Source organism: Dermacentor albipictus, chromosome 10, assembly GCF_038994185.2.
Source record: "Dermacentor albipictus isolate Rhodes 1998 colony chromosome 10, USDA_Dalb.pri_finalv2, whole genome shotgun sequence".
Classification (NCBI taxonomy): domain Eukaryota; kingdom Metazoa; phylum Arthropoda; class Arachnida; order Ixodida; family Ixodidae; genus Dermacentor; species Dermacentor albipictus.
The window spans coordinates 24,184,490-24,211,554 of NC_091830.1; the positions used below are offsets into that span (position 1 = coordinate 24,184,490).

General features: G+C 44.7%; 1 protein-coding gene across 4 annotated transcripts; it reads left to right on the top strand.

The window, feature by feature from the left end:
- The first annotated feature begins 1,557 nt into the window (after window positions 1–1,557).
- Window positions 1,558–26,817, top strand: LOC135921692 (3-oxoacyl-[acyl-carrier-protein] reductase FabG-like). Of its 4 annotated transcripts, none has more exons than XM_065455992.1 (10): window positions 1,558–1,708; window positions 7,131–7,218; window positions 8,239–8,378; window positions 10,730–10,822; window positions 11,918–12,003; window positions 14,941–15,034; window positions 23,004–23,073; window positions 25,808–25,844; window positions 26,054–26,117; window positions 26,463–26,817. In XM_065455992.1, the coding sequence occupies exons 2-10, from the start codon at window positions 7,167–7,169 to the stop codon at window positions 26,619–26,621; spliced, it is 795 nt and encodes a 264-aa protein (XP_065312064.1). In that variant the 5' UTR covers window positions 1,558–1,708; window positions 7,131–7,166; the 3' UTR covers window positions 26,622–26,817. The 4 variants fall into 4 exon arrangements, with proteins under 4 accessions (XP_065312064.1, XP_065312067.1, XP_065312066.1 ...); XM_065455995.2 differs by having other exon boundaries at window positions 1,632–1,708; window positions 7,149–7,218; XM_065455994.1 differs by lacking the exon at window positions 1,558–1,708 and adding an exon at window positions 1,989–2,036.
- Window positions 26,818–27,065: the final 248 nt, after the last annotated feature.

Genomic DNA, 27,065 nt, shown 5'->3' on the forward strand with positions numbered 1-27,065 from the left:
CGGGCTTGGCATCCGACAATAGGATCAGCACCTCGCGCTTCTGCTCTCCACCTCCTTTCCCATTGCCCGGCGGATCCTCCCCCGAGGGGCCTCGAGCACCTGAAGACCTGGGAGGACTGGGAGACCCTGCTGCGCTCTGGAGACCCGGTCGTGCAGACCATGGCTACTGATCGGGCTGCCAGCGTTATGGAGCGAAGCAACATAAACGCTTGAGTGCAGTGGGGTCGTGCGGGGGCCCAGGGGCCTGCGTGCTCCAAACTCCTCAGTCTCACAATAAAGTTTTTATGATGATGATGACACCTAGAGCTTTCGTCGGCCTCCAAAGAAAGTATGTTCTGTGCAGAGATGCGACTTCGACAACCGTACGGCTGGGCTTTTCCTGCGCCGCTTTCCACGCTGAAAGCTCGAAACGCCCATCAAGATGAATGGCGGGGGGAGAACAACAAAACAAATTTCGCGCCTTCGAAAACAAAATGACGTCACTTCTGCTTTTAACGGACATGGCGTCACGTTATTTTTTCTTCCGCCGGAAGTGTTCCCACCACATACAGATGGCGCTAAGCCCCATGAACCGGCGATGGACCGCCATGTTTTGAACGTATGGGCTCCTATGGAAGCTTCGCTACCAGGTGTATTTACCTTGCCACCGCTTTCCGCTCGACGGGCGCTTAATGAGAACGTCCATCATATGGCGTCAACACAACTGCGATTGTTTCTTGTTTTTTTTTTACCTTTCTGTTTTAACGTTCTGAAGACAGCGCAGGTTTCTTCCGAGTCCCAGCCGCGGGGCCACCACGGTGGCTCGAGCATAGCCTCCGAAATATTGCGGCGCGCACAGCGCGCGCCACCCGATCTCGGAGGCAATAGTCCGATGTTCCTCGTTTGAATCCCGGCTGCAGCTGCCGCTTCTGAAGGAAGCAGAAAGCGATGAACACTCGTGTATACTTGGGCTTGGGCACCTTTTTTTAGGTTTTCTCTCGTAATAATAATTTCTTTCTAATAAACCCGTGGCCAAAATAAAGTTAAAGTCCGCTGCCCGCATGAATATATCAATCGTTTTGAAACGACAAATCCAATGAATAAATAACCTTTTAGTTTTAATAGGTTTTACCGCAAAAAAACGCATGGCACGAGAGAAGGCACACAGGACACAGGGCTACTAACCACTGATGCTTTATTTTAATATGCGTTTCTTGTATTGTATTGCGTTACTTCGCGCTAAAAACTATTAACGATACCAACTAGTCCACCATTCTGCTTTGCTGGACAAACCTTTACCGCGCCAAACCACGACGAATAGATTAACGTTTAAACGTTTAAAGGCATTGCGGGCAATGTGAAAAGAGTGAACCACATATCATCATCATCATCATCATCATCATCAGCCTGGTTACGCCCACTGCAGGGCAAAGGCCTCTCCCATATTTCTCCAACAAGCCCGGTCATGTACTAATTGTGGCCATGCCGTCCCTGCAAACCACATAATAAAACTACTTCAAAGATATTAGGTAGACAGATAGGGGAGACATTCGGCGAAACATGCAAAAGGGCTTGGTGGCGCAACCCACCACCCAGTTTCAAAGAAAACACTCATAGCATTCATCCAGCGATCCTTACTTTTCTCGTTTTGCTTTTTTATGCCAGCAGTTGAGCACATGTAGATTGTGCGTTCGAGCTTTTCTGGCGCCGGCTCTCGTGGGTCCATTGAGTGAGTGTTTCGTTTGTATATTTCTTTTAACTCTTGCCAGGTTTGCTGCCGGCAAGCGCTTGCATTTCGCTGTTTTTTCTTCGCGAACGAGCGATAACGTCTCCTATGCAGAGGGCGACGGCCCTCGCGTCTGACATTGCAAGCGACGCAAAAATAGAGAAAAAAAGTGCGGCGCCGGTTTTATCGGGCTAGTGCGGTGCAAGCATGGGTGCGAGTGCACTGATTTTACTTTCTCGCTTGTCGCGGATATCTCCATTCCTTGAATTCGGCGAAGGTCGGCAGCTAACCCGTCATCTAGTAGTGCGAGTTCACTATTGGAAATCTTGCGGTAATTGCCTGTTACTAGCACTTAGTTATGCAAGGGTTGCTCAAACGGTGGCATTGATCTTATGTCGTTCCACTGTGTCACGGAACGCCCACTCACGGCTGTAAAGTGAAAGCTTCCAAACATATCCCATCGTGATCCGCAGTCTACTCGTTTCGTGAACCCTCAAGGTTTGTCGATCTGGTGTGCGTACCTGTCGCAGTTATTTTTGCAAGGCCAGGAATTATTTGAGAGTAAAATGGTGAGAAGAGTTGTGGCGAGTGCAGAAAAGTGTTATTGCTTTGTTACCTAAATTGCAAGCACTGCACGCCCTGTTCTCTCTGCCGTGAGGCAGTGCTGACAAATTTACGGATGAGTATGCAAGAACACTAATGTAGCCTTGTTACTGTTGTGCCTAGTATTAGTTTACGTTCTGTGCCGCTATTTATTCGCTTGTATTAAAACAGTACTGTGTTAGACTTCATCTGCACATTTCCTGTACCGTTGCTGCCTGTCTTTCACTGGGGCGGTGTTCGCGGACGATCAGACTTCGCGATGCTATCACTTTCGCGTGACAGTACACGGTGCGTTGCATGATTCCATCCGTTTTGTTCAACAAAATCGATTCAACCAGTTTGGCTCAACCAGCCAGTCAGCGCGCACTGAAAGTGAGATCTCTTAAAGTGATCGTCCGAGAATATGTCCCACTATAGACAGTTCATGAGGTCTTTATTAATACTGTGTGATATTGAAATGGGAGTTAACTGACGGACAAAACTAGCAGAGACTCGGCAGGGAATTTCATTTTATGAAAGAAGCTTGCTTATATTGTGTTAATTCAACTGGTTACGGCAGACTCGGTACTGTTACTAATAGTAGTTGCTAATTTACATTACTTCTAATAAATTACTAATCAAGGCCTTGATGTTATTAACGTGTCAAACTAAACATAACTTGCAAGACTACTTTATTTCTCTTTAAATTGATTTGTGTGTAGCTTGCAACCATATACTACTTGTCGTTAAGTAAAGGTGCTTTCCCGCAATCATGAAGAAGCTGGTCTTTTGCGTTCAAGAAGGGCTGTGGTCATCCATATTGATTTGCTCCATTCTTTGCATTGTGTGGGTAAACATCTGTCTATTGAACTCCTTAAACTGGTGACCCTGGTGGCATTGCAAGCAGATGCACTGAAATGTAGCCACTCTTTTCAAACACAAAGGCCACATTGTTTATGCATCTATAGAAGTACTTCTGTATGAGACGAGGGTTGCTAGCATACGTGACAATCTTTGCTGAGACGCATACTGTACTACGGCATGTAGGACTGATGTCAAAATTGTGACTGAAAGTCATCTTTAAAGCTTTATAGACATGCAGTCCAGTTTGAAATCCTAGTCGGTGGCATTGCTTTAATACAGGCAAAAGCATAGCCACAGAATGCATGGGATGCCACATAATAAATATCACCTGTGGCATTCCTCTCTGTAGCTCTGTTACTTTTCAGCCTCTGCAAGAGTGACAAGAAACAATTCTTGGTAGATGCACTATAGTTGGATATAACTTAAGTCTGCAGTGAAGCCCCGCCCATGCCCTCATAACTGCCAGTCGCTGCTACTCTGCGAGGCTGCAAATAATTCGTACTTCAAACTTTTCCTGTTACCCAAATAAGGCGGTAACCACAAAGATAAAGTTAGCACATAATTTTATACGTTTTCCCTCGCCTATTATAGTGGAATGGCGAAAGCCCAATTCTTTATTGAACTGAAATAAAATGCTTGCTTCGTTGCAACTCTTTATTTTCAAGTGTCACTTCAGTTGACAGTGAAGTTTCATGAGTAAAACGAGCTCAGCAGTGAAATGAACTGTACTGCAGATTTTTGAAGAGTTAATTATGGGGTTTTACATGCCAAAGCCATAATCTGATTATAAGACATGCCGTAGTGGGGGAATTCAGAAATTTGGGCCTTCTGGGGTTCTTTAACTGGCAGCTCAACAATATTGTTGACTTTACAGAAATATCTGGAAGTATCATACAAAACCAAATATTAGTCTGTGCCTTTCAATTTACCTTAATTTATGTACCTGCTCAACAGTGGTAGTCACAAAAATGTCAACTGTAAGCAGTAGCAGATATTTTGGTAACAAAACTCTAAGACCTCATCAGTATCATCTTAGTGGACGTGGTGGTCATATTATCGCTAATGCGAAATTTTTTTCCTTTGTTTAAGAAAGCTAGTATTTCTTTTTTCTCCATTGAGGCGCATCTTAAGAACACACGTTTACGTTGCCAAACCAAGTGCCAAACACAAGTTTTGGACCATACATTTTCCTCTAACCAGCTGGTCAACAATATTTTTGACTCGCTGTATCCCACTTAGTTTTCAGAGAAACCCTTTCATATTTAAGTTGGTGTGTATTTGAACAATATCAAGAAGAAATAAAGCAATAAGAACATTCAAGGTCAGGTGTTTCTTATCTTGCCAGTTAAAGGGTTAACGTGCACCTAAATCTAAGTACACAGGTGTTTTCGCATTTTGCCCCCATCGAAAATGCAGCCGCCGCAGCTGGGATCGGGCCCTTTCCCTGCCTCTGTGAGAGTACAGGACAAGAAAGTATTCATACCGCTGTCTAAAATGTGCTTTCTTGAAACTTATACACAGCTTGTATTTATTATACGCATTTCAAACTTTCATAATTAAGCACCATCGTTTTTAGCTAGGTCATTTATCCCTTTACCTGTACATCTTTATGGCTATATACCGCATTCACCACCGAGTACCATTTGTTCCTAACATACTTGCACTGCTAGTTTTTAGAACATTGCTAGTTCTGGCACTATCTGGCTATGGATGTCCTTACACATTAAAATACCATTAGTCATGTGCCAGAGGTGGGCTGGCTTTGTATCGACGCTGCTCAAGAAAACAAGGTATGCACCAGCACATGTCAATGGAACATGACGCACATAACTCCATCGCGCTTTCATAATCAAAACAGGAGTGAGAATTGCTTTTTCATAAAGGCGTACTGATAACATGCAAGTCATCCAGCCGTGTTATCTCTGTAGCCTCTGAAATGACATGAATAGCCTCATTGACATTTTTTGCCCACCTGATATGATACATTCCCGGAACAGTGGTCTGCAGCTATGATGATGTACGTGAATACCCAAGTGATCTAAACACAACTGTACTCATCATAAACGTGCTCGTGAAAATCTTTCATTAGGGCAGTGTCCTCTATAGGGCATACTTCCTGCTGCCAGGTCAGGGCAACAGCATAAACTACACCTCCAGTGCAGTTGACGAACCTATTTCTATGTTTTACTGTGCACTCTTTCCTGCAAAGTGCTTTTGAGGTTGGGACAAAGTCATTTTGGGATCGAGCTTCATGTTCTTAATAAAAGAAATGGAAGCAGAAGAAAAGACAACTTCCTGCTTGCGGGAGCTAAATCCATGACCTCCACACAAGGCTGTACACAGGAATCTTTTCGTGTTAATAAATCACATCATTGACATGTAAAAACATATAACTAGGTTCTTTGCTTTCGGATAAAACCCGATAATGCCAGATTTTTGCACTTAGAACAAAATTTATCGGGTTAAACCTAACATCTCCCTGAAGTTTTTCTTAAACAATAATAATAAATGCTGGTGTGACAAAACTAATGAACACTGCTGACCTTTTGTCAAGATGTACTGTAATAATTATATGGTGTAACGTATATGGACCTCTTTTTCGCTTAACACCAACAATAACTGGCATATAAAAATATATTTCTTGCCTACTGACGTGTGAACAAAAGCTTGTTGCTTTATTAGCGCCATTTAATTGAACGCGACAGTGGCGTACTGTATTACTTCCCTATCATTACATACATCTAAAAGGCAGTAATGCGCTAGGAAGTGAAACAATGCAGCACTGATGGTGCTTTGCATTGTGAACAGTAGCTATAACGTCGAGATGTTTACCTAACTACTTTATGTTCAAAGACGGGTAATTCAGTTCATTTTGTTGCAAGAGCGTACATTGGGAAATGGTAAAGCAGGACGGCAACAAGCTAGGGCGAAAAGCCTGACAGGTCTAGCATGAACGCAGAAATGCTTGCAATGCATATGATAAGGTATGTCAACAAGGGCTTGCAAAATAAGGAAAAGCACGACACCTTCTGTGCAGCATGCCCATGTACACTGTTTTTTACGCACTCTTTCTTTATTAAAAAAATATGCAGAGACGAAAGTCAAGAATGGATTGGCAAACCCATCTCTATTTGTTGTTTTGTTAATGTGGTTTCTTTTAATAATGCCTGGCAATGAGTGTTTGTAGATATGGGTTCTCCATGTGATTTGCAAGCAGCTCTATTTGCCATTAGGTTATCCTGTAAGTAATTTCACTTGTTTAAATAATGTCCATGTCCAAAAGGAAACCATTGCTTGTGCCAATCATTTATAAATGTGGAAAATCACAAACGGACTATCAGACAACGAAAACCTGAATTTCTCCCCAGCTTTCCTCTTTAATATTAACACCGGACTTTTACCCCCGCCCCCTTGAATTAAAAAAAAATACGAAACCCAAAAATGAAGGACCCTACATATAATGCATATATTGACATGTACATGTAATATAATGATACGAATGTAAGTTGGGCTGAGCAATACATCACCGCAGTGATCATGGGGCTGTTGGGACTCTCTAAACCTCCACTTGGTTAAAGTCCTGCCTTCACATGACGCTCATTTTTTAAATTGAGCTTGGACAGTGGCTGTCTCCCAATTGACTTCCTTTGGTATTCGTGTACATGTGCTAAACCTATATATAATCCTCATTCGTAATTCTGTGTTTCAGTTCAAGAAAACGAAAGTTAATTTCTCTTATGCTTTTTTTTAACTTCCTAATCCTATAATTTCTCAGTTCCTAGTGTAGCACTACAGGATGTTGCATGTTGCAAAATTCTCCCGGCAGTGATTAAGCGAAGATGGAACTTGAGAGGGCATTGCTCGTGATTTTACAACCAGCATTTCAGGGAGTGACTTTATTACCTCCTGTGCATGCCTGCTTAAAGGCTCAGAAACGGTCTGCTTGTGCTACATTGCCTGCTTACGACCTCTGCTGCAGTTTTTCTTCGAACTGCAGCTGCACCTGTGACGAGAAATGCCTCCCGAAGCGATTATCAACCTGTCGGGCAAGGTGGCCATCATAACAGGTAAGGGACGACCACATACTCAAGTCTGCCACAGTGGCCCGGTGCCTATGACTGGTGGGCAGTGTGCGAAGGTTTAAAATTTAAAACACAAATGAAATGCTTCTGTTCTGTATCGAATCGGTCAATTGAAAATTTTCGTTTCAATTTCTCTGGATATTCGACACCTTGACCAAACATTAGCACTTGATACCTTTGTCAGAGCTAGCCTACTGTGAAAATAAAGGGTATATGCATAGACCAGCCATTCCAAGTTATTGTGCATCGTAAACTGACCATGAAGTATGGCAGCATTTTGCATTTTAATCATTTTGGCACTGCCCCATTGAGTGCACTTCCAAATGTTATTTCTAGTACTGAAGGGAGCAAAATATTGTACCGCCTGTTTATTCATTTGATATTAAAGCCCGCATATAATGAAACACTTGTGTTTCATTTAAATTGTAATAATTTTTAATACCCTTAGTTGTCCCATTCTACTGACAGCAACTAAAGTCACGGATTTACAGAATTGTGACATTTATTGCTGAGCCCGAGTTGCGAGCCGAGCTCAGGCCTTAAAGATGACGCTACACTGATATTCATTGAAAATGCCCCTCCGAATGCTGCATGGAGTGCTGCCAGGAAAAACGTAATGACAGTACTTTTCATTAAATGCTTGCACAATGAAAGTTGCATGAGTTTCACGCCATAAAAGTGTTCACTAGTACTTCGCCCAATGAGTGCTGACAAGTTTGTGCAGTGTTGCACCCGCACATCACATACATTAATATCATTCATATCATATCATTCATACGTTCATATCAAAGGAATAATCAGTCATCTTGAACCAGCAGATGATGCCTTAGTGTCAGTCATTGCATCTTGCATTTAAAATAATTGTACATCTTTCATCAATCACGTCTTTCTAAAAGTTCGAGGCCGTGCTGATTCGCTTCGATACATCTGTGCAATGCTTTTCTGTATCTTATCTGCGAAACAATCAGAATGCGAAGGGTGCGCTAATGCATAGTATTGCTACAGGTGCATCTTCGGGTATTGGCTGGAGCACAGCCAAGCTGTTTGCAAGGCTCGGAGCCAGGTTATCTCTCAACGGCCGGAAAGAGGACAAGCTAAAGGAAGTGGCAGAAGCATGCCAGCAGTACATGCCGCAAGACGCAAAAGTACGCAGTTCACACCTTTGCCTCATTTCTTGAATGTTAATGTTCTAAAAGCTTTTACAGTAAATATATTAGCGGGACATCCACAACCTTTTTCATGTGGCAGCAGCATGCGGTGGCGTGCTCGGTATCAAATCAGGGCCAGCAACACAACCCCTGCGTTGGACTCCCCAATTTTTGCTTTGAAGCATAATTATCAATGATCATAAAAGTAGCCTCGCATATTTGTCACTCGAGTAGACATCAGCTTCTTTTCACAGTTCTTTTAGCCAGCAATTAGTCATTTTTATTTCGAAACACAAATTTGTAAAACACTTCAGTGTACTTTAAGCAAATATTCTAAAAATGCAATCATGAGCAATGCCAAAATTGTGTTAGTAAAATATGTTCAAAATACTGTCAAGGTCCCCTCCTATCATTACCTGAGGCTTGGCAAACCAGAAAATAACCTGCCATAGTTGCTTAGTAGCTTTGGCATTACGCTGCTGAACATGAGGTCGTTGGACCAAATCCCGGCCGCGGTGGCATCATATTGACGGGGGTGAAAAGCAGGAACACCCGTGTCCCGTGCATTCGATGCATGTTAGAGATCCCCAGTTTGTCAAAGGGAATCTGTAGTCCCCCACTACGGCATGCTTCATAATCAGATCGTGGTTTTGGCATGTAAAACCTGAGAATTAATCTAATTTAAGCCAGAAAGTAAGCAAAAATGAAAGATGGGTTGCAGTGCCCCTCTGATGCTCCTATACCAGCTCCCCGTGGGACTGTGACAGGTTGCCTTGATTTTTGGTGAATTCTTTATCGACAAATAAAAAATGCATTTGCATTCCAGCCAAACCAATTGCCTTGCCTAGAATCCAATCAAAACTTTTTCTGCACAAAACCTTGAGTATGAGAAAATACTTTGAAATTTGTCATCACATTGGGATACTATAACCTTGACTTTGATACTTTAAATAAAGTTATTTGAGAAAAACGGGGGGGGGAGGGGTGAATTCCAACCTTAATCTTTTTTTCTCCTAATAACACTTTTTGCAGTGATGGAATGAAGAGAGTTTTCAAAGAACTCCTTTTCAGTCTAAACTAATTTAGTATTGCTACTTAGTGCCCTTTTAAGCCACCACTTTATCACTTATTTATTAGTTGGTGCCTTACCTACACCTAATCCGCATTAAACATAGCTTTAGTCCTTATGTTTTTCTTTGCAGTCCTTTAAACTTTTCTTCACAGCTTCATCTGAAAACTTCGGTAGTTAGAGGTATATCAGCTATCTCAACTAACTGCTGCATTGAATGCTAATGGTGCTCCCTGTATGTTGATGTGTGTTCGTACTAGTCGTGAATGTCTTATTTTTGACTTTTAATAACCTTACTTAATTGATAAAGTTTCAGTGCAAAAGTTGGGAAGGACGTAGACGATATGACCGATAACACCCTTTAAAGAAACCTAACTTTCATGCAGTCCGCTTTTGCTGATGAAAAAAAGCTAGCCCATCAAATGTTAAAAGAACATGTGGAAACATGTCTGCTTGTCATGGATTAAAATTCTCTCAAGCGTAAAGCTCATCAAATGTGAGCATAGTTCATCACGCTTAAACAAACAGCTCCGCTTCTTCCCAGCTGCATCAGCTGCTTTCAGTGCGCATCCTTACTCCGTATCAAAGACAAAGCCTTGAATGTAAGGCTCACAGCATACCTAATGATGAGGCTTGTGTTTGAGATCACTGCTATGGCTGGCATGCGAGTGCATTGTTGCAATTGTTTTTAATTTCACAGGCACTTGTTTTCTGCTTCTTTATTTTTTATTTTTTGTCAAAGAAAGGTTCACACAAAACCATTTGTTGACGTTTTGTTGAAGTCCGTTTTGTTAGACAAAACATAGGCTGTTGCTATTATCAGTAATTTCTCAACAACCTCCATGACTTTTGGATTCGCACCGTATTCTATAGGCATGTTGATAGGAGTTAGCGAATTAAACTAACGGCGTACTCTGTGGCTATGGCGTTGCACTTCTGAGCTCGACGTCATGGGTTCAATCCTTGCCGCAGAAGCCACATTTCGATGGGTAACAAATGCAAAAACACTTGTGTACCTAGATTTAGCTGCTCATTAAAGTACCTCAAATGGTAAAAATTAATCGTAATTCTCCAATTATAGTTTGCCTCGTAATCAGATTGTCGTTCTGGCATGCAAAACTCTGTAAATCTCCAAGCTAGCTTGACATCGCTCATGAAAAAAAATGCCCATGATTTTTTTTTTATCTTGATGACATTTAGTCCGGACAGCCGTTATAAGGTGTGAATCTGTGCATAAAATTGTTGAATGCCATGTGCAAAAAATATCTTTCCTTTTCAGATTCTCCAAACTCCAGGCGACCTAAGGGACACCCAGTTGGCAGAAACCCTCATAGAATCAACGAGTAAAAAGTTTGGTAAAATTGACATTCTGGTGCGTCCTTACTTTATAATCATTTTCTCCCTGAGACATGCATTAAACCTCAATATAATGAATTGTCAGATACAAGGAAGTAAACCTAAAATGTCTGTCTGATATCAGCATGTGAAAAATTTATGCTTATAACCAATATTGGACATAACAAAGTTAGAGTAGAACCTCGTTGATATGTTCCCATTTCGTACGATTTCCTAGCACCAACTTTTGCGATCAAGAACACAAAAAATGGCCCCATACAGTTAGGCTTCTTCCTTACCGGTAAATACATTCCCGAAAAATGCTATCTTTGGGGACAACGTTCAGTGCATCGCCAAACTGCGATCGTGTAATATGTTTTCCAGCAGCTGCTTCCAACACGAACATGCAAAGGCGTGAGGCACGCGCGATCGGGAGCGGTAGGTGCCCATTGCAGCAGGTTACCCGCAGTACTAGCCCTGCCACGTCACGTGAAAATGCCAGGGCGTACTCGGTTTCCTAGTCCCGTACCTGCAAATCTCCTCACGTGTCACCGCATGTCATATTCACAGTTATGGCTGCCAACTCTACTTCTATTAACATCACCTGTTCCACGGTATGTGTGGCATAGAGCCTCGGAAAGTGCACTGCGTGCTTTTTGTAGGCGGTAACCCAAACGCATTGCCGTTCCCTGATGGTGTCGGTGGGAAGTGATCGTCGTGTTTCAGTCTGGCAGCAATGTATTCTGGCATTGCTCACCAACTCAATTTTGTTTCGGTTTCCCTTTGCTATCTTAAAATACTATGCAATAGGAAATGGCCCCACCAGGTATGCATGCGTTCGCGTCTCATGCTTTAACAATTTGTGCAGCACTTCACATTACGTAAATGTTGGCTACAGTTCAGTCTGCCAAATAATTTAGTGACTTGAGATCGTTAATTCCCATTGTTAGTATGTTTTCTTCACACATTTTTTTTCAAGATGTATCAAAGAGGTTTCACTGTATTTTGTCATATAGGACTTCGGTGTAGTTAGGGTCAACTGAATCTTTTAGAACTGATTGGTCATGTTTACTGGAAACTATTGCGAGATTCTGGTGCTGTCAACTAGCCTGCTGTTCTTTTATCCGTGCAGGTCAACTGTGCAGGCATAATTGCAAATGGGAGTATTGAGAACACGTCTCTCGAACAGTACGACGAAATGTTTGCCATTAACGTTAGGTATGTATTATCCAAAGTACTATTAGTACTTTGGGGCCTACTGTATTTCATTTTCTTGCGTACTGATTTTTGAGCGGATCAGAAGCACTGACCCTTTAAGTGTGGCTAGTACTAGCACTTTCCCTCTAAACAATTTGCAGTGTCTTTTTAAGTATAATCTGCTGATCCCGTGCTCAATTCTTTTTTTTTTAGGTCTTTCTTTTTTTGTGAAAGACGATAGACTCAAAAACTTCATTTTTACGTACTTTTGCCCTGTACAAGTACGTCGTAATGAACAGGTCTTGCAACTAATATGAATGAAGCAAAAAAATCCCTGCAGCTTACTGGACGGTATAACTTGGATTTGTAGCTTTCCAAGGGAATTTGAAAATGGTTCTCTGTGTATCATCAAATCATATTGACAGTGCTGTCAACTTTAGGGAAATTTCCCTAGATCTAGTTATTCTGTGGCCAATTTATGGAAATAGTGACATTTGTTCAAATGTAAAAAAAAATGTTGTGCTATGACATTGAAGCTTCAAAACTGCTGATGTGATGGGGTGTTTTGATCTGCCACTTGCAAATTACCTTCGTATTAAAATACAAACTGTGACTTTTGATTCTACAGCAGCACAGTGAAAACATCTAGTCCAGTAAAAGGCGGTGTGTAGGGCTTGTTAACAAAGTATTGCTACTGTGATTTTGCCTATCATTCCTCTAACTGGGCCGTCGATGTCCATACAGTCTGAGTGAAATATTTAATTACTGCCAAAACAAACGTTTGCTGGAATGTCAAACAAAGCAGCACAGGCAAATCTGTGTGTGAGCAGGCACATGTACCTTGAGCAACCTTCAACAGAATCGTATTAGTCATGTGTGTGGGCGAGTTTTGCTTTGAAGGAAACATACAAATTAGCCACCCATCTTCGTGCTTTGTTGCAAAATAATGCACCGTGTGGTGGTGCTACATCAGCACACAGCATTAAAAAATGTGGGGTCGAAATCTATGTGTACATTGGGGTCATAAGCGGTGCACTGTTTTGACACTGCTACATTCTGTAATGGAGGTCTGGTGCCCATCCTCCATACAATTCAGTTAAGCTTCTGTATAATCTCGACACTTTGGTCTAGATGCAAAAAAAACTTAAGGCAACAACACTGTGTATACATGTTGACGTTGTCTTCTGTGAATATGGCTTTGAGCAGGAAGCTGTGTTGTTAGCATAACAACTTGCACTGCGGCATCATTTTAGCCTGACTCCTACGACTTTATTATTTAAATATATTGATACCAAAGCACCAAATGGTCCATTGAGCAAAAATAACCGGCAGCATCCATAGCGGAGTAACTTCCCTCTGGCTGCAACGCTACATCAGGAGCACACCTCATCGCTCATGACACTGGGTTATGCTTGCACGCTCAGGCCTCGATGGAGCAGCACGGGTGAAAGGGAACACCATCTGCCGCAGTATTGCGTGAGGGAGAGGACATTGGCATGACACCATGTCTCCCGCGATCTCACTCTCGGAAGCCATGTTCCTTGTCCGCGCAAACTCTCGCCTGCGTTCTCACTGCACCTTGGTAAAGCAAGATCAAAACGTGCTCGCTTGCCCGCGAGGAGTTCATAACTCAAAGGACCGCTCAGCATCATTCAATTGGCCATTAGTGCTTTCACATTCACAACTCATAAAAAGTGCTTAATAAGTGTCCTCAGATTTTTTTTTAAAATGAGCTTTGAAATAAATAAAACTTTCCAGTCTATTTCATAGCGTAAAGCTTTATTACTGAAATTGTATTGACAGCCTGAACAACATTTTGCAATATATCTAGGGAATCTATCTAGGTTGCCAATCCCATCCGCAGCAGCCACATTTCGCCCCGGCAAAATGCAAAAAGCACCTGTGCCACATGTATTGGGGGCACATGAAAGGACCCCAGGTGGTCAAAATTAATCTTTAGTCGCCCACTACGGCATGCCTCATTATCGGGTCGTGGTTTTGGTGTGTAAAACCGCAGCATTAAATTTTTTGAAGCCTCCTTTAACTAAAGCAGTGTGCGCATACTGTCAAACTGCACTAGTCTGTTGCCACTCATCTGCTGTGAAAGAAATTAAGAGTGAGCATTGCCTAAAATAAAAATGCGAGAGACATTAGCATGCCTGCCAATTTTCAGTTTTGTCGGCAAAAGCCCATTTCTAGCTGTCGTTTATGATTGTCATATTGACACAAATATTTTACGGTTTTTCATGTGCATATAGCTTAAGGCAGAAACAACTTTGAAAAAAAAAATGTACTGTCACTAAAGGATTTTTGATGGCCCAATATTTGGGGCTATTCATTATATGCGCATACCTGCACAGCAGTGACATCAACTGATAGAACCAATGTACAACAGCAACCAAATCTTTGGCGGCTGTTACGTGAACGTTGCATTAATAAACTTCATAAACAGAGATGCTTGTCTGCGGCACAGATCATTGTTGCTGTGACTATATAGAGCAAAGTGCCTGTTCATGGAATCCCTACAGAACAATCTGTGAATCTTTGATAAAGAGTAAGCATATTGAGCACTCAAATAATTCTTTAGTATTTTTTACATACCACTATAGGGATTTTTGAATTCTAAGGTTCGCAAGTCTGCATTAGGTACATTTTATATCTGTGAGTGTTCAGATAAAAAAAAAACACTACCCACAATAACTTTTCAGGTTATCTTAAGAGTGAACAATTTTCAAGGCCATTGGCCGAACAATGTCAATTGCATTCTTCTGATGTGCAGCTGGCAAAGCAAGCTGTCCACCTTGTTATCAAGTTAAGCAGCTTTGCTTGCTGGAACAAACAGGAACACAACACAGCCAGTCTATCAGCTGCATGTCTCGTTGATATGAAAAAGTCAACATCCCTCTGATGGCAACGCATTTATCACTGTCTCAATATTCGTTGTTCCCATCTGTGCAGGACTGTCTTGCACCTAATGTCTCTGGCCGTGCCACATCTGATCTTCAGCAAAGGAAGCATTGTCAACGTGTCTAGTGTCACTGGTATCAGATCGGTATGCCTCAGCTCCTTCCTCCATTATAATACAGAAACTTTAATGTCAATGTTACAAAGATCATTCAATAATCTATGGATGTAGAGATTTCTAAAGGGATTCTAGAGGCACACATTGAGTTAATCTATAACTTTGTATAACCTTGTGCAGAATTCAAATGTTTGTTTCATGCCATGAGATGACTTGCAGAAAATATTGCAGCTGGAAAGGCCATGTGATTGTGCACTTCTAATCACCCTTGGCATGTAGGGCGGTTTGTCAGAATGGTAATCTGCCTCTGCAGTATTGCAGATTATGCTCGTTCCTCTTCTAGTGCTTCAGTGTAAGCACTGAGGAGACAATACCAAAGTAAGTTCCATAAAGAATTGGCCAGCATTATTGTTCAGCAGCCACGGGTACTATCATTGCTCAGTGGACAGTCACTTTTGCCAATCCTGATAAGGATTATAATCATTTGTGCTCATCCACAGCAACCTTAATTTTGTCATACTCTCATGTGAATGGTGTGCATTTTTACCATTTTTAAGGGCATAAAAAACACTGACTATGCGAAGCCAAAACAATCTGTCACGTGATTAGAGAGTACCACAAATGTCAGCTTATAATAAGCGGAACTTGCCTCCTAACATACTACTTTATTGCAGCATGGAAATACATAGACTGAGATTAGAACACAAGATGAGCACCATCCATCTTTCCTCCTGAGTTTAATTTTTCTTCAGGATCACTTCTCTTGATGCACAATCATACTTGTCCTGCAATAAATGAAGTATATGCAGTCAGACCCAGTTATAATGAATTGACTTATGCAGTAAAAACAGTTTGATATCAGGCCCCTTGGTTAACCCTCTTTCTTCTTTATATTGTTACATAGAAAGACGCAGACGACAAGCTATGTACAAATATATTTACAAGGAAAATACGCTGCGCTTGGCCAAGAGGCAACAGCCCGCGCTAGCTTCTAAATCGTCGTCTTCGTCTTCTTCCTGCTCAGCTCTTCGTCAGTGGGAACATACCCCGTAGCACTACCCCCGGCGGCAAAAGCGCCGTCCCGGAGCGACTAAAGGCTGGACTCTGAAGCAGTGTAGTAGCTCTTGAGCCTACTGACGTGCACGACATCACTAGACGCCAGAGTAGATGACGAGGTTGAGCTCACAGGAGCAATTTCATAAGTCACAGGCGTCACCTGGCGCAGCACGCGGTAGGGTCCTGTGTATCGCGAAAGGAGCTTTTGTGAAAGTCCGACGTGACGAGAGGGCGACCACAAGAGCACGAGCGCACCAGGCGAAAACTGCACGTCACGGTGGCGGGCGTTGTACTGACGCTGCTGAGTGGTTTGCGAGTCCGTCAGTCGAGCACGGGCAAGCTGGCGTGCATGGTCGGCGAGAGCGATGGCGTTGCGCGCATACTCGCTTGTTGAGATCGAAGCAGGAGGAAGTGCCGTGTCAAGGGGCAAGGTCGGTTCGCGACCGTAGAGCAGATAAAAGGGAGAAAATCCGGCGGTGTCGTGCCGGGAAGAATTATAAGCGAATGTGACGTAAGGAAGCGCAATGTCCCAGTCGCGGTGGTCCTTGGAAACATACTTTGACAGCATATCGGTAAGAGTACGGTTTAACCGCTCTGTCAGGCCATTGGTTTGAGGATGGTATGAGGTAGTCAGCTTGTGTTGAGTGGAGCAGGAACGTACAATGTCGGCGATAACTTTCGAGAGGAAGTTACGACCACGGTCAGTGAGCAGCTGTCGCGGGGCGCCATGAAGTAAGATAATGTCCCGCAAGAGAAAGTCCGCGACGTCAGTGGCGCAACTGGTAGGGAGAGCCCGCGTGATAGCGTATCGGGTGGCGTAATCAGTTGCGACGGCTACCCATTTGTTCCCAGAGGATGACGTGGGAAAGGGAACGAGGAGGTCTAATCCAACACGAAAGAACGGTTCCACAGGGACAGTGATCGGCTGGAGATGACCGGCAGGTAGCACCTGAGGTGTTTTCCGACGCTGGCAGGTATCACAGGCAGCAACATAGTGTCGGACAGAGCGAGCGAGACCAGGCCAATAGAAGCGGCGGCGGACGCGGTCGTACGTGCGGGTTACGCCAAGATGTCCTGCAGTAGGTGCGTCGTGCATCTCAAAGAGCACAGTCTGTCGTAGATGTTTTGGCACGACAAGAAGAAGATCAGATCCGTCAGGGAGGAAGTTCCTTCGGTACAGAATGCCGCCCTGGAGGACATATCGGCGAACGGATGCGTCGGTAGGTGTAGAGCGCAGACGCTCGATGAGTACTCGCAGCGATAGGTCTCTGTACTGCTCATCGGCGATGTTAACGAAGGCAGACACAGAGAAAATGCCGTCGGCAGTACTACTGTCGGCGTCGTCAGGCTCGTCTACCGGGTAGCGAGACAGGCAGTCAGCGTCCTTGTGTAGTCGGCCAGATTTGTAGGTGACAGAGAACGAATATTCTTGGAGGCGTAGGGCCCAACGACCAAGTCTTCCTGAAGGGTCTTTCAATGAGCATAACCAACAAAGCGCGTGATGGTCTGTGATAACGGAAAAGGGTCGGCCATATAAGTATGGGCGGAACTTCGCAACCGCCCAAACTAGGGCCAGACACTCACGCTCAGTGATGGAATAGTTGCGCTCCCTGGGTGAGAGGAGCCTGCTGGCGTAAGCGATAACACGGTCGTTGCCGCGCTGGCGTTGTGCCAGTACTGCGCCAATTCCGTGACCGCTGGCATCAGTACGAACTTCGGTAGGCGCAGACGGATCGAAATGGGCCAGAACGGGAGGCGTTGTGAGAACGTCGATTAGATGCGAGAATGCAGAGGCCTCGTTAACGCCCCACTGGAAAGGGGCGTCTTTTTTCAAAAGCTCGGTTAGTGGTCGTGCTATGGCCGCGAAATTTTTCACGAAACGGCGGAAGTAGGAACAAAGGCCGATGAAGCTGCGCACATCCTTGACACACTTCGGAACAGGAAAGTGCGTAACAGCATGGATCTTGCCTGGGTCCGGTTGCACTCCGTTCGCGTCAACGAGATGCCCAAGGACGGTAATCTGGCGACGGCCGAATTGGCACTTCGATGCGTTCAGTTGCAGACCGGCGCGACGAAAAACGTCCAGGACTGCCGAGAGGCGCTCGAGGTGCGTAGCGAACGTTGGGGAGAATACTATGACGTCGTCCAAGTAGCACACGCATGTGGACCATTTGAAACCGTGAAGAAGCGAGTCCATCATGCGTTCAAAAGTGGCAGGAGCGTTACATAGACCAAACGGCATTACTTTGAATTGATAAAGACCGTCCGGAGTTACAAAAGCAGTCTTCTCGCGGTCGAGATCGTCCACAGCAATTTGCCAGTAGCCGGAGCGGAGGTCAATAGAACAGAAGTAGCGAGCACCATGGAGGCAGTCAAGGGCGTCATCGATCCGAGGAAGGGGATACACGTCCTTTTTGGTAACCCTGTTAAGGTGCCGATAATCCACGCAAAAGCGCCATGAACCATCCTTCTTTTTTACCAGTACAACCGGTGACGCCCATGGACTACATGACGGTTCTATGATGTTATTGGCAAGCATTTTGCGAACTTCAGCGTGAATAACTTGACGCTCAACCGGTGACACTCGATACGGGCGGCGATGAATAGGAGGGGCATCGCCGGTATTAATGCGATGTTTAACAGTTGTAGTTTGGGCCAAAGGACGATCGTTAAAGTCAAAAATATCGTTGTAGGAAAGCAGAACGCGGTAGAGCTCACGAGCGTGCTCGGACGGCATGTCGGGCGCAATCATTTTCTGTAAGTCGGCGATGGTGCAAGTTGTCGACTGAGATGGTAGAGGAGGATCGGCTGAATTGCTGTCTACCTCAATAGATGCTATTGAGTGATCTTCGAATGAGCAAAGTTGGGCCAGAGACATCCCGCGTGGCAGCACTTGTGTCGTCAAGCCAAAATTGACCACGGGCAGGCAGACGCAATTAGCCGTAATAGATAAAACGGTATGAGGTACCGTGATCCCGTGTGTAAGGAGGACGTCTTGTAGAGGAGCCGCGATATAGTGACCGTCGGGCACTGGTGGGGATGACACTAGGTCAACGTAAGTCAGTGCCGTAGGTGGCAAGCGAACAAAGTCGACGGAACTGAGGCGACTGGGGTGTGGTTCAGCGGGATCCAGAACAGGCAGGTCAAGGCGGAGAGTACTGGCGGAACAATCAATGAGAGCAGAATGTGCGGAGAGGAAGTCTAAGCCGAGGATGATGTCGTGGGGACAGTGGGCGATGACTGTGAATAGCACGACTGTTGAGCGATCGGCGAAGGAGACGCGGGCGGCACACATACCAATTACGGGGGCTGTTCCGCCATCGGCGACACGGACAGCAAGCGTCGTGGCGGGCGTGATTATTTTTTTCAAGCGGGTACGAAAGTCCGCGCTCATTACCGACAAATGCGCCCCAGTGTCTATAAGAGCAGATACAGGAACACCGTCGACTTGCACGTCAAGAAGGTTCAGATGAGTGGGCAACGTCAGTGGAGGATTTGGCGGCGTAGGGAGCAATGCAGCGTCACCTCGAGGCGCTGCATCATTCAGTTTTCCGGCTGGGAGCGGCGTCCGAAGGGAGTCGGCGAAAAGGAGCGACGGGGCTGGGGAGAGCGAGATTGTCGTCCTTGGGGCGAAGGTGAACGAGAATAGGGGCGGTTCGGCGCAGGAGAGTCAGTGGCGGCATTATCGGAGCGTGCGGCATAAGGACGAGAAGGGCCACCCGAGGGGCGGGAATAGGCAGTATAAGCAGACCGGGTCGGGGAAGTCCAGCGACTTCGACAGTGCCGAGAAATGTGCCCGATGCGACGGCAGTGAAAACAAATGGGCTTGTCGTCAGCAGTGCGCCATTCAGCTGGGTTGCGGAAACGTGGTGGGTAAGACGATGCGGGACGGGGCGGAATCGAAGAAGCCGGATGGGTATCAGGGTGATGGGCCGAGCAGATGGTGTGAAGGCCCATGTTTTCGAACTCCTGGCGGACAACTGCCTGGATCAGGGAAACCGTGACTGCCGGTGCGTTGGTGGGGCTGGAGTCGAAGGCAGCCGGATAGGCGGCCTCAATCTCACGCCGAACGATCTTGGTAATATCGCCGGTGGTGTTGGGACGAGGAGCGTCGGCACAGGAAGAAGTCGCTGGGGTGCTGGGCAGACGGGCAAACTGCTGATCGATACGTCTGCTTTTAGCGAGTTCCAGGCGGCGGCACTCTTTGAGAACAGCATCCACCGTCGCGACGTTGTTGAATACGAGCAAATTGAAGGCGTCATCGGCAATGCCTTTGAGGATGTGGGATACCTTGTCCGACTCAGGCATGTGTGCATCAACTTTGCGGCACAGAGCCAGGACGTCCTGAATGTACGTGACATAGGGCTCTGTTGACGTCTGCACACGGCCGGAAAGCGCCTTCTGCGCGGCAAGTTTGTGACCGTAGGGGTTGCCGAACAAGTCTCGGAGCTTTTGCTTGAACGAATCCCAACTGGTGAGCTCCTCTTCGTGCGTCCGAAACCAAACTCGAGGTGTGCCACCGAGGTAAAAGACTACGTTGGCGAGCATGATAGTGGGGTCCCACCGGTTATTGCGGCTGACGTGTTCGTAAAGGCTGAGCCAGTCCTCGACGTCTTCCCCATCTTTTGCCGAGAATACGCCAGGATCACGGGGAGCGGAGAGGGTGATGTAGGTCGTCGAAGTGGCAGCAGGTGTCGGAGCCGGTGGAGTCGGGTTGGCGTCGCCGGGAGCCATGAAGGTAGGCTCGACGTACCGGCCACTGCGAAGCTCCGTGACGAGGTACAGGGAACGTCCACCTCCACCAAATATGTTACGTAGAAAGACGCAGACGACAAGCTATGTACAAATATATTTACAAGGAAAATACGCTGCGCTTGGCCAAGAGGCAACAGCCCGCGCTAGCTTCTAAATCGTCGTCTTCGTCTTCTTCCTGCTCAGCTCTTCGTCAGTGGGAGCATACCCCGTAGCAATATATCTTGTAATTTGATGTACGCAGTGTTGCCTCTTGTGAACTGAAGGAACATTTGTGATGCATTAATTACAGTCAGCGTCAGATTTCTTAGGGCTCGCTGCGGACCCCAAAAGCATCCGAAAAGCTGGGCATTCTGAGAAAAAGAAAACGAATGTGTGCCTTTAATTGCCCTCAACGGCTCAAATTGCCACAGCCACGTCCCTAATAGCTTTAAAGGCCTGCTAGTACAATTATTAGGCGCCTCAGTGCTTTGACTGCCACAGGAGACGGGGGTGCATGCACGTATAATTAACGTTTTACATTGGGTATTGTTGACCCTATAATGCTGCTGTATTGCAGCAAAGCTGACTTTTGGGAACCAGCATTATGCAACGCTTTAGGCCCTTGTACTTCTTTCCGCACTTTGACACCATTGACAGAGAATGACAAAGGCTGAGTGTGCACCATTAACAACAGGGTAATGAGGGTAATTGTGTAATGAGGTAATGGCAGAGTAATTTCTTTAAATGAGAAACATGGCAGTGTACAGCAGGAAGCTCGATATCAAATGTCGAAGTAGTAGGTCTAATTTAGACAGCGCAAAACGACGACTGTGGCTGCCAGTGAATCAGCATGCCAGTGAATAAATGGCGGCGGTGGTGACTTCAATAAATGCAGTTTCAGACTTGCTGCTATGGCAAAAAGTCCGAAAAACTGGACGACAATATCTTCTCCTACGTAGAAAAAAAGCCAAGATGGAATTCGTTTATTGAAAACAAAACTACGCCTAGTAGGCAGTAATTTCTAACAGTGCCGTGAACTTTTTTCTCAGCATCATTAAAAAAATAGTTCTAGATGCGCAAAATTGTGTAAGCCTGCCCCAGTCCACTCCGAAAAGGAAGTATACCCTGAACACAGCTTTCACAACGTGAAAACGGCTTTGCTGCTATGGCAGCCGATGCCCCAGTTTCTATATATCTTATGTCCACTTTGTTATGAGGGAATTATTTTACGTCAGAATCAATTAACAAATTTTGTACCTTTGATGTAGAGGATAGTTCACTTTATTAGAGTTTTGTGATATTCTGGTTCAATTGTATATATCTGCGACAAACTTTGTGTTACAGTAAATTATGCATTGACTAAAGCCCAAACAGACCCTGGTGCATATGTGTCTGGCTACTCGTCTGTGTCAGCTTGTGTTTCAAAATCTGTATGCACCTAAGGGCAGAACGGGCGACTGGCCTTACAAGGTGCACACAAATGTACGCTTCTTCCATGTAACGCCATGGCCTGCGGTCCAGCCACAGTTGAAAAGGCTACGCTCGTGTGATCGCCATCAAGTACAGTTTGAATGCGCCACAGCGTTGCATACACTTTAACAGGGAATTTGCATGTACCAGTTTCGGCTACCCTTGATCCATGAACCTCTGCCTGTTGGGGCACACAGCCAGTCGCCTCAACGTGTGTGCCGATATCCGACATGGGTAGATTGACGTGCGCAATGTTCCAGTGCAGTCTCTGATATTAGGACTTTCATCTGTGCATTTTTATATCTTTTTCTTTGTTTTCTGATGCACGAAGTCACTCTTGGCTATTGTTATGACAGGCATGTAGCTACTGGTTTTGAGAGACTTAGGTGTATGGTCATGTGCATGTGCCATCTTTGTTGTGGATTGCACATAAGACAGATACTAGCAGTATTCTTATGCTGTATCTGCATAAGTATGCAATACATAGAAGCTTGCTGTTATGAGGGGCATGTCAGTGCTTGCTTCAATGGGATAGAAATTGAGCCTGAGCCTGCTTATTGCAGGTTCACTAAACTTGTGGACTTTCACAGAGGGGTGGCCCCATAAACATTCAAAGTATGCAGAGGAGTTTCTGTCCAAAATTTGAGTGCAACATTGAGTACAAATGAAGTTCTTTATCGAACACCCACAAATACTCGTTACATGTCTTTTACTGTATGCTTGGTTTTCTTTTTTCCAGTTTCAAAACGTGTTGGCCTACTGCATGTCCAAAAGTGCTGTTGATCAGCTGACCCACTGTTCGGCCTTAGGTAAGGTCACATTGCTTTTCTTACTAGGTTGAGCATTCAGCCATATTATCACGTGATCTCTTCACCTCACTTGTACTGCCTGTCATGCTGAATGTTACGTCAGTACAAAAGCCCACTGTTACTGGCTCTCCCAGTCAAGCTGATAGCCCACTTTTTCTCAGGTTGTGTACAGGGTAGTTCAGAGGCAGTGTACAAAGTTAAAATTAAATCATTAGACTGAAGCAGGATGCTGCTTTCTCAGAAATGTATGGAAAAACATGGGGATTCCTTAAATAACAAAAAAACTAGCAGTCGCATGCTGCAGCCACTACATTTCGGACAGCGCTCCTGCCGAGAGGCACAGACTACTCTACTTGTAGGCTGCTTGGTTTACCAAGAAAAATAAGTGTGAATTTGCCTTCGTCTGTGCCCTTCATGGTTACCACATCATGCACCCCCCTCTCCTTTCTACCCAGTGAGTAATTGAAACCGCTTTCGAATGCCATGCTTTGCTGTAGTGCAGAAGCTGTAATCGACCAGGTGTTGCCATAGGCACTATGTTGCCATAGGCACGGGCCTGGTCACTTATGCGACCAGGCCCGTTGCCGATGTGCATGTGTACTACATTCGGTACAACCTGGTAGACGGTACACAACGTGGTAATCGCTGAAGCTCACATCACTTATGCAAAGACTTGGCAGCGTAGGCAAATTCACATTAGTACATTTTCTTTTTTTTTTTTTTGCTAACCATGCAAGTGACAGCTCCAAGTGTTGCCGTGAAAACCGGGACCACAAAATGCAATCTTGCTGTGGAATTTGAGAAAACTTGAAGCAGCAGCAAGAGCAAAATCTTTAATATTTGAGATAAAAACTCGAGTCACCGTACCGTTTGAATGATTAAATTTTCACTTTTTATGGTTACCTTTAAACCTCCCTGTATGTCTTAGTGCATTGCATCAAACACTGTTTGCATGCAGTATACTTGCCTGTTTTGTCTAGAAGAAATTAAAAATGCTGCATGTTACTTGGGATGATGCCAGACAAACAAAAGTAATGTTATCATTCATCATAATTGCTGCTAAGCCCGAGGGCATGGGATCCAATCCCGGCCATGGCGGCCACATTTCACTGGGGGCGAAATGCAAGAATGCCTACGTGCCGTGCATTGGTTGCATGTTAAAAAAAAAATCAGGTTGTCAAAATTAATCCGTAGTCCCCAAATACGGTGTGCCTCATAATCATATTGTGGTATTGGTGCGTAATGCTTCACAATTAAATTTTCATCATCATCATCATCGTCAGCCTATTCATGTCCACTGCAGGACGAAGGCCTCGCCCTGCGATCTCCAATTACCCCTGTCCTGCACCAACCGAATCCAAATAGCACCAGCAAATTTCCTAATTTCGTCACTCCATCTAGTCTTATGCCATTTAATTTAAATTTAATTTTAGTCAATCAAAATAGGGCTGGCCACCTGATTTAAAAGGGAAAAAAATTCGCTGTGTATAAAATGTAATGTAGAGCAGTTTTGCCTTTCTTACAGCAGGTTTTAGTTGCACTGAAATCTTCTCAAAGCTTTCCAGGTCTACAGTCACTCAACAATTATTTAAACATGCTTGAGTATTCAGACAGCTTCATAGCATTGCCACAGACATAATATACACAATGTATCCGTACAACCAAAATTTTGGGCTCTGTTCAGCGCACTGTTTGGTAATTGGGACTTTGCGAAGAGCTGCGTTTTTCTTTTGATATGTCACCAGCACCTCCTCGAAACCGAAAGTAGTGAAGTCTAGTCAGTCATATAGTAGACAGCCATGTCCAAACCATGGGACAAGTCTAGCCAATCTGTTAATTTTTCAACGTTGCATTTGCCAGTGCATGGTCAGCTTGGTCCCACTCCTGCTCCACCCTTGTTCGTTCCTCTACATGTTAAACAAAAACGCTGTCTCTGGCGACCTTGTCCTTGGTTGTTATGAATTTTTGTCTCAAAATCGTCAAACAGGTTCAAATGGCACTAATTTCATTCTTGCTTTGTTGCCGGTGAGGGCAGCAATAAAGACAGGGAAGTACCGGACAGTGACTTTTTCGAAGGGACATACAATCATTTGGCTTTCAAAGTGGGGTCAACTTCTGTAATGTTACCAGGGAATGCAGATTTGGTGCATACATCAACAAGCTGTTGCGGCAGGATGGCAATGGTAGAAATAGACTGACCAGTTTGCATGGGACCGACTTTTGCCGCAAATGTTGAAATAGATGCTTATTTTTTTAGCAAATCTGGTATTTTCTGGCTCCCGGTTATTCGTACTTTCAGGCGGTCCTCGGCGAGTCCAAATTATAGGTCAGAAATTGCATTCGGCGTTATTCTTAAGATCATGTGTGTCCTGAATGTATCATGGAGTCGGGTGCATAGTAATTAAATTGAGGGAATCGGTCACTGAAGTCAGACGTGATTTTTTTTAACGAAGGTGAACACAGAATATAAAATGCAGTGGAACATCTCAAGTCTTTGCTTGAATTCCTGTGCAGAAAGCAGACAAAAATGTATGTACCTATGTTTTGCATATGAATAAACTTCAACTTCAACAAAATAAAATAGAATTTCCCTTGGACCTTTTGGAAGGGCCAGCATAGATCAGATTTAAAAGTTAGGTGTTCCACCCTTCTATTCCACACTAAATGCCTAGTAACATTAGGATTTGGTGCTGCAATATGCATACATTTAACAATGGCCTTCCTCTTTCAACAGAGCTTGCAAGCAAGCAAGTGAGGGTCAACGCCGTCAAGTAAGTTTTCCTGCACTTCAGTCATTGTTGCATTTTATGTTGTTGCACGTGGCTTTGGTATTGCCATGAAAGGTGTGTGTGCATGCATGCATACATGTGCTTGTGTGCATGGTTGTCATACAGTCTAATAATGTCAGCAGATGCAAACAACTCATTCCTGTGACACTCGCAGCCAAGCCTAACTTTGCTTTGTGTGCTCTTTATTCCAGCCCCGGCGTAGTGGTCACAGAGTTGCAGAAGCGTGGAGGCATGTCAGACGAGTCCTATGCAACAGTGAGTTGAAGATCGAGATCAAGTTGCTGTACTGTGGAATGTACTATGGAATGCATGCAACCATGGAATCTAGCAGATTAGACGGAGTGATGATATGTGAAAATTTGCATGTGGTTGATGCAACAACTAGAATTGGAGTGTCTTTTGAGAGACCTTCGTCCTGGAGTAGGCCAAAAATAAGCTGATGATGCTGGTGATGATTATATTGTTAAGTCTAAAACAGGACCGACAACACATCTCACTAAATGATATCCTTTTCATTGCCTTTATCATTATCATCACCACCTACACTGCAGCTGTGCAAGTGCAGGAACTAAAGCGCATTTGCTTTTTCTTCGTTCTTAGTTCCTGGAACACTCAAAGACAACTCATCCCCTGGGCCGAGTTGGGAACCCGGATGAGGTGGCCAAAGCCATTGCATTTCTGGCCTCGGACGCCGCTTCGTTCATCACAGGAGTCACGCTACCAGTGGACGGCGGGCGGCACGCTACTTGTGCCCGATAACACTCAGCATTGTCAGCGTACTAGAGGCGGGTTTCTCCCTGGTGATTCGCCCGGTGATTACTGTGAGAAACCTGCTGTGATTTCTACAAGGAGCTTTTGTGGACACATTTCAGAGTCAATTTGTTCTTCTGGTTTGTTTTGCTGTTACGCTTATTTAAGCGCTCTGTTTAATTAAAAGAAATATGTATACTTCGCAGATGTTTGATTTGGGTTCTTCGCTCGACTACGTGGACATTTTTGCACGTACAGCCCGCACCAAAAATTCAAGAAAGTGTAACAGTAGTGTCGAAGTGCTAGTTATGTGCAAATTTAGCCTTGAGCTGCGAGGCCACATCACAAGGCAAGGTGCTTCACCATTCGAAGTTTAGTTATCGCCTAGGGAGTTATCACCTCCCCACCCCTGCGTGTTGAAGCTCCTTCCTCCCCTTTTCATGGTTGCACATT